Here is an 18567-nt window from a genome sequence, read left to right as displayed (position 1 = left end):
GTATGTACGTATGTGTGTGTATGTACGTATGTGTGTGTATGTACGTATGTGTGTGTATGTACGTATGTGTGTGTATGTACGTATGTGTGTGTATGTACGTATATGTGTGTATGTACGTATATTCAATTCAATTCAAATTTATTTGTATAGCGCTTTTCACAATACATATTGTTTCAAAGCAGCTTTACAGAATGTGCATTTCAGAAATGTACATAGAAAAAATACAGTTAGTTAATCATGTAGTAATTTAGGGCATAACATATCGCCGGCTTTGAGTCGTCTCTTCACAGGCGTCGAGTCGTGTCTTCACAGGCGTCGAGTCGTCTCTTCACAGGCGTCGAGTCGTCTCTTCACAGGCGTCGAGTCGTCTCTTCACAGGCGTCGAGTCGTCTCTTCACAGGCGTCGAGTCGTCTCTTCACAGGCGTCGAGTCGTCTCTTCACAGGCGTCGAGTCGTCTCTTCACAGGGGTTGGGGCATCTTATCGCAGGTGTTGAGGCATCTGAAGTCTCCGTGAGAGGCTGGATACAAACTGGAGCTGACGAACGCTATTTACCTCGGGACTAGCATCCCGAGATAACAGCAGAAAAGCAGATGGGAAATAATTATCATAGCTGCTGTTCATAATATTAATGCATTCGATCTGATTCAACAGTGGTATAAAAGGTAAGCATTATGTGAATGCTTGGCTAAAGAGATGCGTCTTTAATCTAGTTTTAAACTGGGACAGCGAGTCTGAGCCTCGAACAATATCAGGAAGTTTATTCCAGAGTTTAGGAGCTAAATGCGAGAACGCCCTCCCTCCTTTAGTGGACTTAGATATCCTAGGAATGACCAGAAGCCTCGAATTTAGTGATCTTAAAGAACACGATGGATTGTAGGGCTATAGAAGGTCTATTAAATACACAGGAGCTAAACCATTTAGGGCTTTATAGGTCAGTAGGAATACTTTGTAAATGATACGGAACTTAATAGGTAACCAGTGTAGAGATGATAAAATTGGCGTGATCATATTTTCTTGACCTAGTAAGAACTCTAGCGGCTGCATTTTGCACTAACTGTAGCTTGTTGATTGAGGATGCAGGACAACCAGCTAATAAAGCATTACAGTAATCTAGTCTCGAGGTCATGAATGCATGAACTAACTTTTCTGCATCAGAAACAGATAGCATGTTACGTAGCTTAGCAATGTTTTTAAGGTGGAAAAAGGCTGTTCTTGTAACATATGAAATATGATTTTGCGTATATATGTACGTATATGTATGTATATGTATATACATATAATGGGACGATAATCAATTTAATTTCGTTAAATGTTGTTTAATTCAATTACCCACATATAATCATAATAGTTTAAACTGGCATAGTAAAGGGTTAATTAGATTAGCGTTGAAGCCCCAGTGAAACTGCACACCACCTTATCTGACACTTCCACCCTTGTTATTTGCTCCGTCTGTATGCCTTTGAAAAGCTATACTGAGTCAATAAAGCATTACCCACTATATCAACAGCTGAAGTGGTGATATAAGAAAGACTTCAATTACAGTTGTGTACATTCAACTTGATGTGACTGCATGGACAGAGTCATACAGGTGAATATGAATCACGGTAGATACTACATAATTTTATATTCATGACCATATCATTTCACATTCATCTGTCAGAGTAATGAACTGCTATTTCAGAGAAATCAGGCATTAGATTACAGTCACCTTTACACTCATAATACTCGTAAATGCTGACACGATAGACTGACCACATGTGTAAGTGATTCTCATGTCATATAATGCATAACAATAAGATTTTAATTTAAAAAAAAATTGTATTTTGTTGTTTCTTAATAACAACAAAACAAGTGTGGTTTTTTTTACAGCAGGGGTTTAGTATCATTGATAGACTATTATAGTCTTTGTCTATTATAGCATAATATTATAGTGGCAACTAGGTAAGATAAAATAAGTTTAAGTTTCTTTATATTTTATTTTAAGTAATGAAAATGATTTTTTATGGTTTTAGTTAATGATAATTACTCTGTTAATAGTTAAAGGAATATTCAGAGGTTCCATTCAAGTTAAACTTAATCGACAAGCATTTGCATTACCTCCCACTCCTCTGGCGTGTCATGTGACGTCGAGCTGCCAGATGAGAGCGTGGGTTCCCATCACGACGACCCACTCGGCGCTCTGGATGGGGATCGAATGTCGATAGCTGCATCAGATAGAGGGCTATTGTTCTCTGGAGATGTTTGCTCATGCTGAATCAGATTCAGAGTTGACAGCCATGCTTGCCCCGGGCCACTGCCTTTCTTTGCCGAACGACATTGCCAAAATCTGCTTCAAAAAGTTCTTCCTCTCTCACTACCCTGGACGTTGGGCCGGTAAGGGGATTCTTAGGGATTCACCAGGTGGAGTGTGCGATTGCGGTGCATTTATGCTTGCAAATTGCATCCACCTGGAGGAATCGTCCGCAACACCTGTCCAGCGCCTGTGAGACGACGGCAGCTCTGGCTGCTATGCTAGGGTTTACAGTGCCGATGGACAGGCCGCCTTTGCCTTGCATGCGATGGCCATCCTGCAAGTCCACCAGACCACTCATAACGCACACAAGGGTAGTTCTGAGCCGGGGTTGATCCGGGTGACGAAAGTCACGACGCAGGTCCTTGGCCAGACAATGTCCACCTTGGTGGTCCAGGAGCGCCATCTCTGGCTAAACCTTGCAGTCATGCGAAATATTGCCAGAGTGCACTTTCTCGACACTCCCATCTCGCAAGGTGGCTTTTTCGGTGACACTGTTGAGGACTTTGCGCAGCAGCTCTCTGTAGTCCAGAAGCAGACTGAGGCGTCGAGCCCCCCCACTAGAAGATGATGCAGCCAATCCACTATGCCACCACTAAAGCTTCCCAACGACCAACGAAGCGGCCCTGAGACGGGCGACCAGAGATGAAGGGGACTGCTGTTTCCCAGGAGGTTCAAAGAAAGAGCTGTTTCCTCACTCTTTGGGACATACAGGGTGTGCACTGGCAGTGAGAGATGCACTGCTTCCTCACTCCCAAACCCCCCTCTCTTCGCCACAGGTTAGGAGTTTGTGCTTTGAGGATGCACTGCTTTTGTTAGACTTATTCATCTAAATAGCTAAGCTGATGTTATTTAAATGAACTTTACCTGTGCAGCTCCTACTTGATTCCTAAAAGGTGTCATAAGCCATGAATAACAGGGATAACCACTGTCCCCCAAAAGTTAAAAAAAGGCCCCGACACAGGGCTAAGGCTGCTCGATGGACAGCTCTGCAGACAGTGGATTTGACAGTGGACAGATTGAAAAGTACAGCAAGCAAAAAAAACTCAAAGCAATTAACTTGAAGCAGTGCTGGGAGTGCATGACTCCTTTGGGTTTGGTGCTCAATGTTAGGCTCAAGTGTGGTGGTCAGACGAAGGATTGACTGACGCTCAAACCTATATTCCCTCAACAATTGGGTATCACTCATAGTCTGCAATTGATTATTTTGATTATTAAAAATGCGCCTACGTACCTGACTTTTTACCTGGGGCATAGAATCAAACCCTGATTTCTTGATTTACTTCACTTTGTTACTCAAAGTCATGAGTATATATATGTAAACATCTGTATAGTTTCATTTCCCCTTTTGTTATATTCAGAGATGATTGACACACACACGCTAAATTTGACCAGTTATTAAAATGATGATTAGTTTAAAATAGTTTACTACAACCTCAGTTCCAGAAAAGTTGCGACATTTGGTAAAACACAATAAAATCAAGAATCAGTTATTTCTAAATCATTTTTAACCTTTATTTAACTGACAAACGTACAAAGAAAAGTTTTCCAATGTTTTCGCTGACCAACATAATTGTATTTTGTAAATATGAACAAATTTTGATTTTGATGGCTGCAACACACCCCAAAAAAGTTGGGATGGAGGCCAAATAAAAGTGAAAAGATTATCTAAGTTAGATTATCTAACTATTTTGAAACAGTCCACAATGAGCAGGTGAATTGGTAATAGTTGAGGGTATCATGTTTGGGTGTAAAAGTGCTTCTCAGTCTTTTTAAGCAAAGATGGGTCATGGCTCATCACTTTGTGCCAAATATCTTGAGAGAATTGTCAAACAATTCAAAAATCACATTTCTCAATGGAAGATTGCAAAGAATGTAAGTCTTTTACCATCTTCCATACATAATATTGTCACAAGATTCAGGGAATCCAGAGAAATCTCAGTCTGTGAAGGGCAAGGCAGGAGACCTCTGTTGAATGTGCGTGACCTTTGACCCATCAGAAGGCATTGCATGAGAAACCATCACGCTACGTTGCATCAAGAAATGCCACTTGAATCTCTGTTATGTAAGGAGAAAGCTTTACTTCAGTTCTATGTGGAGATGCCAGCGAGTTCTCTGGGCCTGAGTTCATCTCAGATGGTCTAGAAGAAAGTGGAAATGTCTGCTGTGGTCAGATGAGTCCATGTTTCAGCTTGTTTTTGGAAAAAAATGGACATCTCAGTCCCAAAGACGAAACGGACCAACCAGACTTTCACCAGCAACAGGTGCAAAAGCAAACATCTGTGCTGGTATTGGGGTGCATCATTGCAAACGGTATGGGTAACTTGCATTATTGTGAAGGTACCATTGATATGGAGGCATATATTTGGATTGTACAGAGACAAAAACTGCCATCAAAATGACATCTTTCCTGGGAAGAGCTTACAAAAGCTAAAGTAAACTGCATTAATACTGTAATGTTACTTAGCAGGCTAGCAGAGGCCAAGCTTTGGTCTTTGTTTACATCATAGATATCATAGCAACTACATGAAACTTATCATTTGAACTGTTAATAGACAACACAACTACAAATATTAAGACATACTTGCAAGTTGTGATCCATAAACAACAGATTGTCCCAACAGAATATGAATGGCTACGTCTTTCAGGAGAAGCTTTTGGGCTTATAGCCTGCATTGTACTCTCTCCTGGAAGCTTTTCTCCGTAAAACGTGCAGCGCACAGACAAACGTTAAGGCTATAATTTTTAGGAAAAGTTTTCCAAATTTTTGCCATAGGTCAGTCTGTCAGCTAACATGGCTCAACTGCAAATTACACTTCCAAAAGTCATACATTTGTGAATGAACGAATATACAAATGTCTTTTAAGAATAAAACATAAAAAGCAAAGGCAGATCAAAACATTTAATGAATAAAACCTGGTTCTGTACATGGCGGACAGGGGAGCGTAGTCAAAAAACGGGCGATAAAGGTCGGTAACCGGAATCAGTCCAGGAAACAACAAATAATCCACAGGAGAGATGCAAGCCCAGAAACCATTAGGCAGGCATGAGCCCAAAACCAGGTAGACAAAGGAAAAACTAAACAGGTGTGCGAGCGGTTACAAACATTTTTTTTCTCTGTGCTTGATTGTGGTTTGAAGTAGGGCGCGATTGCTAATGAGAGACAGATATCAGCGCCAAACGCGAGTCCAGCGGATATAAAGGAATAAGGACATTTCATTCTACCGAACTAATACTCACACTGGTCAGTGTCTTACACAGCACTGTTTCACTTGGTCTACACTATCACACTAAAGTGCATATGTGACCCTGGATCACAGAACCAGTCGCATGTGTATATTTGTGTATATTTGTGGCAATAGCCAACAATACATTGTATGGGTCAAAATCATTGATTTTTCTTTTATGCCAAAAATCATTTGAATATTAAGTAAAGATCATGTTCCTTGAAGATATTTAGTAAATTTCTAACCGTAAATATATAAAACATTTATTTTTGTGAGGGAATGCAGCACGATCGTGAACATAAATGGACAACTTTAAAGAAGATTTTCTCAATGTTTTGATTTTTTTGCACCCTCAGATTCCAGATTTTCAAATAGTTGTATCTCGGCCAAATATTGTCCTATCGTAATTAACCGTACATCAATGGAAAGCTTAGTTATTCAGCTTTCATGTTATGTATAAATCTCAATTTCAAAAAAATGTGACTGGTTTTGTCGGCTAGGGTCACATTTGAGTGGGTTGAGAGTTATAATGTTATTCTGTGTTAGTTTGTCTGTATGAGACTGGCAGTAAGCTAGATAAACATTAGAATAACATACTGATCATATTCTAACATTTCATCATGTTGAACTATGTAACATTGATTAGTTTTATGTACATTTGCTCACCTGTCTACTAAAGTACATGTAAGAGCTCTATCAAGTCTAAGTTAGTCATGGATGTGGAGCTCTCGGCATCTCGAAAACACCACGCTGATATTGATCCTCGTTTTAGTTCTGCTTTTGTCCCAAAGTCTGCTTGTCATGATCTATAATGTTTGAAAGAAACAACAACAGCGTGCAGCTAGACGTTACGCAGTATGCAGTTCTCTACGTCTGTCGCCATGGTTACTATGGCAGTACAAGCGGAAACCAGGGATAACGTGGATATTACGTCATTGACAGGCGACAAGTGAACAGGGAGAGACGGCCCATTATTTAAAATGGGAATTTCTCTGAAAATAAACATCTTTGAGAACTTTTGGGATATTGTAAGTACACAACTACAGGAAATATTTCACACTGTGCAAATGATTTTTGGATATTTTATTACAAAATTGTACATATTGTACCTTTAAGGAAAATAAAAGTGCAGCCTCACAAAAATAATTACTCTGTGCTTTTTCTTTTCTGTCTGTCTTCTTTTTGCTTCTGTAAATGGATGTGTGGAGAGTCTGATTATCATGAGAACATGATGAAATCTGTGTAAAATCAGGGCATTTTTGTGAAGATGTAGCGAGGGCAGGGAGGGACACATGATTCAAATCGCTGTTCGGTCGCCATTATACTCCTGTCAGTTCAGAATGTATAAAAAACTGTATAAAAAATGTAAAAACAATAGCAATAAAATACAGAAATTAAAGTGTTTAAAAGGTTTTTGTTTTGTAATCTCTTGTTTGAAAGAGTTGCAAAGTATATTGTGAGATCATTGTTATAAAATTCATATTCGAGGGTTTAATTAACAAATCACAGATTCTTGATTTTATTGCATTTTATAAAATGTCCCAACTTTTTTAAAAATCCATCACGAGTGCCACTGTAGGACAGATTTCCAAATCAAAGACATTTTTTTGGTAATCAGCATTATGCCTTTATGGATTATGTGCTCTCAGGCTTAACTTGTACTGAACCCAGAGTATTCCTCTAAAAGAAGTGCTGTACGCTGGTGATTACGCATGGATAAGTTGCAGCTTTTTTCACAACTGAGAGACGACGTTCTGATAATTTATATTTTAATGCTAGATAGGCCTATAGATATCCCCCCTTTAGCATTTTATGTTTTGTGGTTAATTCTGAATCAGTCCGATGTTAATTATTATTATTACCAGGTAGACAAAGGAAAAACTAAACAGGTGTGCGAGCAGTTACAAAAAATTGTTTTCTGTGCTTTTCTAAAAAAGGAAAAAACATTAACGTGCAGCAAGTACGCGCTTAAGCCGCTGTCTGTTCAAGGAGTGCTGAAATGTCAATTACTCAATTATGGCTTAACCTTTGGCATAAAGTTAAAATATTTGTCATGCCTGACCAGAAGATGTTCAACACTTTTCCTAACGCTAAGGATAAAAGGATATCTGAATACTAAAAGAAATATAGCTAATGTTAGCATAAGGGTACTGTAATTTACACAAGATCGCAAACTCCATGAATTATTAGCTAATGTTATTCTGTCCCTTCAGTTAGAAAGAACAAATAAATGTCACATTTGTCAATGAAGTTGTAGGTTGTTTGAATAATTACGTATCGTATCTAGCTGAGGTAAATTAAACGCAGTTATCTCGTATCCTTGCTCGATGAAGAATGAGACGGGCCAACGGTGGACGAGTACATATGTCATCCAGTGGTTGTCCAGACACCCTCTGCACCTTATGTTTATGTAATGACCTTAAGCAACGGCCCTGAACAGTGGTTTCAATGTCAACATTGTGACAACGCTCTAACAACCTTCACCACACAACGTAGTTATAGCAACCTTTTGCCTATGTTGTTAAAACATTAGAAGGTTGGGTGAGTTGTGTTCTTTGTTTGCTGTGTTTGTTGCGTGTTCCAGGGGGCGGAGTTTATGTAAATTTTAGGGTTTGTGATGTCACCAACCCGGGAAGAAGGTCGTTGTAGTCCCTATCAGCAGTTTGTTGTAGTTCTTAAAAAGCGATTTCTGTTAAAGAGAATATCTCCCTTTACTTTGAACTTTGAGCGTCGTTACTTTGCAGATTATTTTGACCCCTTTAAAATAAATCGCTCGTAGTATTCCTCAATTGTAAGTCATTTTTGGATAAAAGCATCTGCTAAATGAATAAATGTAAATAACACTGTATGATACAAGGGCTCTGTCCTTTGAATGAAGTATTGAACAAAGGTCTTGACTCACTCACTGCATAAGGTTTGTTTGCATTTGCACCAGTGGGTTTTGTGACATCTTTTATCCGTCTGTTTGATGTTACACGCACAGGTAAGTCATGTAGCATATAAATCATTTTATTTAAATCTGATTAAGTTCTGTTCAAGCAGACTAAATAATAATGGTCTGGAAAAGAATGCTAGAATGGTGTCAATATGTCTCTGTTTATAACAAAGACTCCTTATAAATCCACAATCCACAACATGAAGTGTAAGCAGGTGTTTATGATTAATGGATTTGTTACAGATAACGTGTGCATGTCATGATACATTTATGAATGAATAATCTGAGAACATAATTCATTATGATCATAAAGTCATGCAGCCGCCACAATCTGATTATGTAGTCAATTCTTTTTTAAAGCAAATAACACTCAAAGTTTTATCAGCCCATGAGGACATACACTTTATTCTGTGTAACAAACAAACTGTCAAACAGCACATCAGACGAAGCATGTATATTAATGGCATATAGGTATGACATCAGCAGGTTGAATTTTTTTTTTTTTTTTTGCGCCACTAAGAACACGAGAGGAGGTTGGACATGCTTTTCATTCACACTATATAAATGTGACCAAATGACAGTCAACGGTTCAATACTGCATCTCTATTTGACTATTTGCCATGGATCTACAGTGGCTAATATTTTATCTTGCCTCAGTCGGTAAGTCGGTTTTTAAATGTCTAACTGTTTCTGTTGTTGTGTTGTGCAGTTTTGCCCCTGGTGTTTGAGGATGAGTGTGTGTCAAGTAGTCACATGACAGATGAATTTGCACAAAAATACTGCAGTTTGCTTTGATACACAGCCTTTTGATTTGATATGTATATTTATTTTGCTATCTACACTTATGAAAAAGAATTGAGCTTTATTGCATTCACTTATGTCAGATCTTAAAAGTATATTTCAAAAAAACTACTTGCAGATAATATAATATTAATAAAATAAAAGGCCAAGTGCACTAAAGAGAGGCTTTTCATATGTTTCTTAACACACTTAAGTAGACTTTTAAAAAGTGCACTTTGCAATAATTTCAAATTAAGCTTTACTTTAAAGTACATTTTAAATCATTATTATGTTTTAAGTGTTAAGTTCATATATATATTTTAAGTGTACTAAATTGCTACTTCATCATTACAAATGTGTAAGTACAAATATATTAAAAATAGAAATTACATTTTAGTTTATCATACTAAAGTATAGTCAGTATACTTGACTATACATAGTCAGTATTCAGCAGTGACTTTAATCATAATTATTTCAAAGACAGTAGAAGTAATCATGCAATTACATATAAAGATGTTCTAAAGTCCTACTTAAGTGGGTCAATACACTTTTAAAATCTGCTAACTGCTTAAAGTATGATGCATTTTCATTTAATTTCAGTTAGCATACATTTAAGTTTTCGAAAAACGTTACATTCAGTTCGTAAAAATGTACTCATAACCCTATCCCTACCCCTAAACCAAACTCTACCCATAACTTATCCCTAAAACCAGAGGGAAATAGTAGGTGAAAAACACTGATGTAAAAGCACCTAACCCTGATTGTAAGCCTAAACTTGACATAAACTGTAAACTGATTGTAATCTGATTGGTGGATTGGATTGTTGTTCCAGAATCAACAAAGATGTTGATGCAGGAACATGTTTTACTTGGTGAAACCATGTTCACCGAACAGGTCATAAGCATAGTTGCATTTTATATCTCCCTTTTAAAATGATTATTATTATTATTATTGGAAAAAACACACTAGTTGAGAAGTATATTTATGGAAGGACGAATGTTGAACAGAAAAAAAGGAACATATTCCATCTCTGTAAATGAAGGAGATGAAGTGTCGTCTGTCCAGGGTGTGTGTCTGCGGCTGAAAACTGCAGTTACAAGGCACTTCTCGAGCATCTCGGCTTGGACAAAAGTGACGTTCAGATGACGTCCCTACGGCCCGTGCATAACTGGACAACTCCTACCATGGTTTATATGAACCTGCTTGTGACCTCCATCACAGAAGTGGTATAAATCCAGCATGATTTACTTAAATGTCAATGACACAGGATGTCACGCCGTTGTATTATCATCACTCAACATTTCTTTCTTTCTAAAGGATGAAAAAGCCCAGAGCATCTCAACACAAATCACAGTTATAATTGTAAGTGTTTTCAGAACCCTTTTCACACACAGTTTTACCCAACTTATAAAACCATCACATGTGTAATCAGGTGTTTTATCAGGTGTTTTAGACATTGAAAGGTCTCATTTATTTTAAATAACATATTATATATGCAGATACTAAAAAATAAAAACAAAGTTACACTTTAATATATATATATATATTTTTTAAAGCCACTTGTCAAAATTGTTACATTGGACCAAGTCGCTTGACCACTAGTTATAATTACTGTTAACGTTATACCCATAACTTTGCAGGGTTGGTACAGTGAGTTCACAATGTGGAATCCTGATGAGTTTTGTGGGATCTATTTCTCTTCAATTAAAAAAGATATGGTTTGGATTCCAGACATCAACATAATTGAAAGGTATATGAACACTTTTGTTGTGTTATTCAGCATGGTTTGCTAAGTAAGTAAGTGGTTTGCTAAGGAAGGAAGGAATGAATAAGGCATTTATATAGCACTTTTCATATGTACTACTGTACACCCAAAGTGCTGTACAATCATGTCGGGATATTTCCTCAATCACCACCAGTGTGAGCATCCACTTGGATGATGCGACGACAGCCACAGAACAAAGGCGACAGTGCGCTCACCACACAGGAGGAGAGAGAGTGATAGAGTGGATGGGGATTATAAGGAGGCCATGATTGGCCATGATTGATGGGAATGTGGCAAGGCCACCAGGGTTACACCTTAACTTTACAAGAAGTGGCATGGGATTTATATTGACCACAGAGAGTCAGGACCTCGGTTTAACGTCGTATCGTTAGGAAGGAAGGAAGGAAGGAAGGAAGGAAGAAAGGAAAAGGAAGGAAGGAAAAGGAAGGAAAAGGAAAAGAAAGGAAGGGAAAAAGAAAGAAAGAAAGGAAGGGAGGAAAATGAAGGAAGGAAGGAAGGAAAAGAAAGGAAGGAAAAGGAAGGAAGGAAGGAAGGAAAAGGAAGGAAGGAAGGAAGGAAAGGAAGGAAGGAAGGAAGGAAAGGAAGGAAGGAAGGAAAAGGAAGGAAGGAAAAGGAAGGAGAAGGAAGGAAGGAAGGAAGGAGAAGGAAAAGGAAGGAAGGAAGGAAGGAAGGAGAAGGAGAAAGAAAAGGAAGGAAGGAAGGAGAAGGAAAAGGAAGGAAGGAAGGAAGGAAGGAAGGAAGGAAGGAAGGAAGGAAGGAAGGAAAAGGAAGGAACGACGGAAGGAAGGAAAAGGAAGGAACGAAGGAAGGAAGGAAAAGGAAGGAAGGAAGGAAGGAAAGGAAGGAAGGAAGGAAGGAAAGGAAGGAAGGAAGGAAAAGGAAGGAAGGAAAAGGAAGGAGAAGGAAGGAAGGAAGGAAGGAGAAGGAAAAGGAAGGAAGGAAGGAAGGAAGGAGAAGGAGAAAGAAAAGGAAGGAAGGAAGGAGAAGGAAAAGGAAGGAAGGAAGGAAGGAAGGAAGGAAGGAAGGAAGGAAGGAAAAGGAAGGAACGACGGAAGGAAGGAAAAGGAAGGAACGAAGGAAGGAAGGAGAAGGAAAAGGAAGGAAGGAAAAGGAAGGAGAAGGAAGGAAGGAAGGAAGGAGAAGGAAAAGGAAGGAAGGAAGGAAGGAAGGAGAAGGAGAAAGAAAAGGAAGGAAGGAAGGAGAAGGAAAAGGAAGGAAGGAAGGAAGGAAGGAAGGAAGGAAGGAAGGAAGGAAGGAAGGAAAAGGAAGGAACGACGGAAGGAAGGAAAAGGAAGGAACGAAGGAAGGAAGGAAAAGGAAAATGAAGGAAGGAAAAGGAAGGAAGGAAGGAAAAGGAAGGAAGGAAGGAAGGAAGGAAGGAAGGAAGGAAGGAAGGAAGGAAGGAGGGAAGGAAGGAAGGAAAAGGAAGGAAGGAAGGAAAAGGAAGGAGAAGGAAAAGGAAGGAAGGAGAAGGAAAAGGAAGGAGAAGGAAAAGGAAGGAAGGAAAAGGAAGGAAGGAAGGAAAAGGAAAATGAAGGAAGGAAAAGGAAGGAAGGAAGGAAGGAAGGAAGGAAGGAAGGAAAAGGAAGGAAGGAAGGAAGGAAGGAAGGAAAAGGAAGGAGAAGGAAAAGGAAGGAAGGAAAAGGAAGGAAGGAAGGAAGGAAGGAAGGAAAAGGAAGGAACGAAGGAAGGAAGGAAGGAAGGAAGGAAGGAAGGAAGGAAGGAAAAGAAGAATGAAGGAAGGAAAAGGAAGGAAGGAAGGAAAAGGAAGGAAGGAAGGAAGGAAGGAAAAGGAAGGAAAAGGAAGGAGAAGGAAGGAAGGAAGGAAGGAAGGAAGGAAGGAAGGAAGGAAGGAAGGAAGGAAGGAAAAGGAAAGAAGGAAGGAAAAGGAAAAGGAAGGAAAAGGGAGGAAAGAATGAAGGAAGGAAAAGGAAGGAAGGAAGGAAGGAAAAGGAAGGAAGGAAGGAAGGAAGGAAGGAAGGAAGGAAGGAAGGAAAAGGAAGGAACGACGGAAGGAAGGAAAAGGAAGGAACGAAGGAAGGAAGGAGAAGGAAAAGGAAGGAAGGAAAAGGAAGGAGAAGGAAGGAAGGAAGGAAGGAGAAGGAAAAGGAAGGAAGGAAGGAAGGAAGGAGAAGGAGAAAGAAAAGGAAGGAAGGAAGGAGAAGGAAAAGGAAGGAAGGAAGGAAGGAAGGAAGGAAGGAAGGAAGGAAGGAAGGAAGGAAGGAAAAGGAAGGAACGACGGAAGGAAGGAAAAGGAAGGAACGAAGGAAGGAAGGAAAAGGAAAATGAAGGAAGGAAAAGGAAGGAAGGAAGGAAAAGGAAGGAAGGAAGGAAGGAAGGAAGGAAGGAAGGAAGGAAGGAAGGAGGGAAGGAAGGAAGGAAAAGGAAGGAAGGAAGGAAAAGGAAGGAGAAGGAAAAGGAAGGAAGGAGAAGGAAAAGGAAGGAGAAGGAAAAGGAAGGAAGGAAGGAAGGAAGGAAGGAAAAGGAAGGAAGGAAGGAAAAGGAAAATGAAGGAAGGAAAAGGAAGGAAGGAAGGAAGGAAGGAAGGAAGGAAGGAAGGAAGGAAAAGGAAGGAAGGAAGGAAGGAAGGAAGGAAAAGGAAGGAGAAGGAAAAGGAAGGAAGGAAAAGGAAGGAAGGAAGGAAGGAAGGAAGGAAAAGGAAGGAACGAAGGAAGGAAGGAAGGAAGGAAGGAAGGAAGGAAGGAAGGAAAAGAAGAATGAAGGAAGGAAAAGGAAGGAAGGAAGGAAGGAAAAGAAGAATGAAGGAAGGAAAAGGAAGGAAGGAAGGAAAAGGAAGGAAGGAAGGAAGGAAGGAAAAGGAAGGAAAAGGAAGGAGAAGGAAGGAAGGAAGGAAGGAAGGAAGGAAGGAAGGAAGGAAGGAAGGAAAAGGAAAGAAGGAAGGAAAAGGAAAAGGAAGGAAAAGGGAGGAAAGAATGAAGGAAGGAAAAGGAAGGAAGGAAGGAAGGAAGGAAGGAAGGAGAAGGAGAAGGAAAAGGAAGGAAGGAAGGAAGGAAGGAAGTTTTAAAGGACAAAACAAGCACTTTTGTGAAACCAGCACCCACTGCTCTGAAGATCCCAATGTTAAGAAAGGAAGATCTCCTAGTCTGTTTTTAACAAGATCCATAATATAACAAGTGAAAAAAAGCTCTGAATCTCCATAGTCTTTGAAGAGTTGGTTAGTTCATCCAAAGATGAACATTCAGGCATCATTTACTCACCCTCATTTTGTCTTAAACCCACAATACTTTCATTCCCTTCGATTGAATAAATGTGAATAAAAGCCTAAATTAAACCTTCTTATTATTTAAAGTTGTTATATACATTCAGAAGACTTGGATTAAACCGCTCGAATCAAATGGTTTAATTTTACAAGCTTGAACGTTTTAGTAGAATAGACTTTTATTGGAAGAACAGAAATCTCTCAAACTTGATAAAAAAAAAAAGATTCTTCATTTATCTTTCGATGATGAATGAAAGCATTTGGAAACACATGAAGTTGAGTAATGGATGACATCATTTTAATTTTTTGGTTGATCTATACCTTTTAAAGTTTGCATTTGATTTTATTGAACTACTTTCTTCTTTTTCTTTCTATTTAGCGTCAAGACAGAGTTTGCAACAATAGAGAATCAACATGTGCAGTTGCGTAATGAAGGCATTATTCTCACATCTAACACTTTAGCTCTGACCTCGGCCTGCAAGATGGACCTTCACCAGTTTCCCTTTGACGTCCAAAGCTGCAATATTACCCTTCAGTCTCCAATACATTCAAGTACATATGAAACTCAGAAATCAATGATGATCAGGGTTGGGCAAAATTAAAAAAATGAAGAATTAATGAATGTGAAATTGAGTGGAATTGGCATTTGAATTGAAATGACAGGGGGAAAAAATACTAAATTACAATTCAGGAGAAATTAAACAATCAAAAACATCATTAATTTTGACAAAATATTGGTGCACAACCCTGATGTTGCCAAACATTTTTAACTCTAAAATGCGTGAACCAAAAAACTTGAAGATGAATTATTGAATGAAATAATTGAAGATACACAAATGTTTTTATATATATTAAACATGTCTATTTGTCCACTTTCCTTGTAGGCCATATATGCATTACAAAAGCTGACATTTATTCTTTATAAAATGCAGTTGTACTTTTTCTTAACAAACTCATTTAGATATAACTTTAACATTTGAACTTTACTCCCCACGTTTCCCACAGACCGTGTGAAAATGATCTTTTCAGAGAGAGACAGAACATTTTATATAAATGTGCACATTTCTAAGCAAACTTTTGGGAAGTTTATACTCAACTCATAAACTGTCTGAGTAGGTTCTACAATTGATGAAGAACTGTTACAAAACATACACGTGTATAGTATGAATATTATCAAGCATGAATGTGTGTGGTATGAATGCAGTCTGAATGTACACCGCCACCATGTTAGCATTGTCATGTGAGCTAAAGTGATTTCCATGCTCTTCACCACTCCTCTCCCATGTTCTATGGATAGTAAAATGTCCGTTGCATGTGACCTTCAGAATCATGGCAGAAATAGAAGGTCATCTGGTGAATACGGCTCAGTTTGACCCCCTTCATGCATTCATGTGGTAGTGAGACAAACAACAACAACAAAAAATCCCATCCTATGCATATTTAAGTCATTGTAATGTATGTTGTTGGTTTTGTCTCAGGCAAGGAGCTCCTGATCAACCCTTTCTCTGATGCATCATTCCTGACTCTCAGCTCCAAGAAGGCCTTTCAGACCCAGGGAGAGTGGGAACTCCTCAATATAAATATTTCTAAAGGCCGTGCCAATCCTCTAGGAGAAGAACAGGATCAGCTGATATACACGGTACAGAGCAGACCGATAAGAATCGCATAATTATAGATTATCATTAATGTGAATGGTGCACTTCAAGTCACTTCAGTAAGGATAAGACTCATGCTGGCACAATACTGTATATGGGGCAAGTTGTCAGAGCGAGACCCAGTTATTAAACAGCCTATAGGGGTTTCAGCTAAATCTCAACAGTAAAAGAACTATGAAACTGTGACGATTATGGACACAATGCCACTTTTACACCGGCTTGTACATCGCTGCTGCGCAATAAACCTGTGTCGTCTTCCCACCTGATAACTACCTTTGAGTCTGGTATATTCCCTGACAACATTGTCATTTAACTGTTAAATAACATGCAGTTACGTGTCCAAAATAATTTTATTCAGATCACACTTAAGTATATTCTTTCAAAGTATATTCTTTCCATAATAAGTACTCTTTTTAAAGGTATGTTAAAGTATACTTTTTCACCTTTCAGATAACAATTTCCTTCATTATATAGTTCATGTATATATCTCAGTGTAACTTCATAGCATTCATTTAAAAGCTAGAAAATACGAAAACCACTGCTAGAGAAAACAAGTTTCTCAGTAATAGAACTTTTGACTTCGATAAGATACAGACTCCAATGTTAATGTAAAGCTGCTGTGATGAAGCATTTAAACAAGTTTCTGTTCTTGCAGATCACCATAAAGAGGAGACCTTTACTGTATGTCATTATTTTTCTGATGCCAGTATTTTACTTCCTTGTGCTGGATGTGGCGTCCTTCTTCATCGATTCAAGTGGAGGAGAGAAGCTTGGTTTTAAAGTAACTTTGCTTCTGTCGATTTCTGTGTTACTGCTGCTTCTTAAAGACATGCTGCCCTCTACTGCCAGTGATATCCCACTGATTGGTGAGTTCATTTACATGACTGTATGTGTGGCAAATCAGCATATTCAAATTATTATTTCTGAAGGATCATGTGACACTGTAGACTATTTCAGAATAAATTACATTTAAAAAAATATTAAAACTGAAAACAATATTTCACAATATTACTGCTTTTTATTGTAAAGGCAGCCTTGGTGAGCACAAGATACTGCTTTCAAAAACATATTTTTGTTCCACAAAACGTTTGACGTTTGAATATTTTTTAATATAATTTTTTTTATTAATGTTTTTACAGGGGTTTATTGTGTTGTCATCTTCGCTCTCATGGGCATCAGTGTTCTGGAGACTATTTTTGTGAATTTTCTGATGGCTAAAGGAAATCAGACAGTTTCAGTAGCAGCAATGGAAAGCACATCTACTCTTTCTGGTAAATATTTACCCAACATCTAATAAAGAGAGGCATTTTATTAGTTAGTTATCCATGCACATTCCCATTATTCATCTAACTGTGACTTGGATGTTGGCATCTTTGCTCCATGAACTTATTGTTCATGAGCTGTAAATGCTATCTGAGATCTCTATATCAGAACTTTTTGCAGCAGGCAGGGAAAAATGAAAATTTATTTCACTCTTTTATGAGTTCTTCAAAAGAAATTGATCCTTGATAAAACATTTTATGTTTCAATATATATACATGTATAATTCCTCTCACAGATACGGTAAAGAACACAGAGGGCCCTTCAGACTCAGTTGCAGACAGCAATGAAGAGCGGCCGTACACTCTTAACGTCCTGAAGCAGATCCTCATGGAGTTACAGGCTGTTGCTCATCAAAACCAACAAGAGAGGAAACCCCTGTGCTGGACCAGAGTGGCCACAATAATAGATGTTATCTTTTTTTTCCTGTACGTAACCACTGTTATTGCGTTTCTGATATCACTGTTCAAGGCTTGGTTCCCATGAGTAAAAATCCTCTTATAGGCCTGTAAATGAGATGATCAGGCTTTCATAACTTCTGCATGATTCTTTAGAAATATTCAAATATAGATAAGCCGATAGTTTTACTGTACTGTTCATTCTACTGAATACACTATTAAAAATAAAAAAAGGCTCCAAAAGGGTATTTTTGCATCAATGCCATTTTCTTAGTGTGAAGATAATTTTAAAGTTAAATTATATCTTAACATAAATGTACATACCAACGATAACTCCCAAAAGACAAGAAATGTTGCAGATGGCTCATAATGAAACCACAATAAAGGACAGCAATCTTCCATCCAGCAGACTGAACCTGGTCTAACATTGATGACATCATCTGCTCTTAAAGGAGCCAGCACATCTCTACTCTAACATCACATAAGCAGAGATGTATAAAGTACTAGAGACACAGACTTGAGTAGAAGTACAAGTGCTCTATCAAAAAAGTGACTTGAGTAGAAGTTGAAGTGCTCTTTAAGCACCATACTTAAGTGGAAGTACTAAAGTATTCAAAAAAATGTACTTAAGCATTGCAAGTAGATTATTTTAAAATTTACTACTCAAGTACTGAAAGTAAAAGTACAAGTATTGTTGTCACGTTTCTGTCACAGCTATTCTGGTTATTCTTGGTTTGAATAGAAGAGCCGTGAAATTCCTGGTCTTGTGTTTGTGTATGGTCTTGTTTACTGTGAGTGTATGGCTGTCATGAATTCTCTGTGTGCCATGTGCTCTTGTGGATTGTCTAGCCCCTCCCACCTTGTTACCTCGTTATTGGATTATTGGTTTCACCTAGTTTCCCTCGTTACCCTCTTTGTTTGCTTTCCTATTTAGTCTCCCTTAGACATCAACAT

The 18567-nt window shown here is 38.4% G+C and overlaps 1 protein-coding gene and 1 long non-coding RNA gene across 2 annotated transcripts in view; both read left to right on the top strand.

Moving 5' to 3' along the window:
- The window catches only part of LOC143721338 (uncharacterized), a 135603-nt gene that overhangs the window by 82307 nt on the left and 34729 nt on the right, over positions 1-18567 (top strand). The window lies entirely within an intron of this gene.
- On the top strand, positions 8954-18554 carry LOC143721328 (5-hydroxytryptamine receptor 3A). The gene is made up of 9 exons (XM_077211614.1): positions 8954-9114; positions 10300-10460; positions 10552-10596; positions 10875-10984; positions 14620-14792; positions 15719-15879; positions 16551-16761; positions 17035-17166; positions 17454-18554. Exons 1-9 carry the CDS (start codon positions 9075-9077, stop codon positions 17699-17701), a joined length of 1281 nt encoding a protein of 426 aa, XP_077067729.1. The 5' UTR covers positions 8954-9074; the 3' UTR covers positions 17702-18554.

The sequence above is a fragment of the Siphateles boraxobius genome, unplaced genomic scaffold, assembly GCF_051911475.1.
Source record: "Siphateles boraxobius isolate OS27281-9 unplaced genomic scaffold, OSU_SipBor_1 66, whole genome shotgun sequence".
Lineage (NCBI taxonomy): Eukaryota > Metazoa > Chordata > Actinopteri > Cypriniformes > Leuciscidae > Siphateles > Siphateles boraxobius.
This window is presented reverse-complemented; position numbering and strand designations above follow the sequence as displayed.

Coding starts and splice junctions, on each gene's coding strand:
- LOC143721328 (XM_077211614.1), top strand. CDS start 9,075: ATGGATCTACAGTGGCTAATATTTTATCTTGCCTCAGTCG. Junction 10,597..10,874: donor CACAAATCACAGTTATAATT/GTAAGTGTTTTC, acceptor ATAACTTTGCAG/GGTTGGTACAGTGAGTTCAC. Junction 15,880..16,550: donor AGGATCAGCTGATATACACG/GTACAGAGCAGA, acceptor CTGTTCTTGCAG/ATCACCATAAAGAGGAGACC.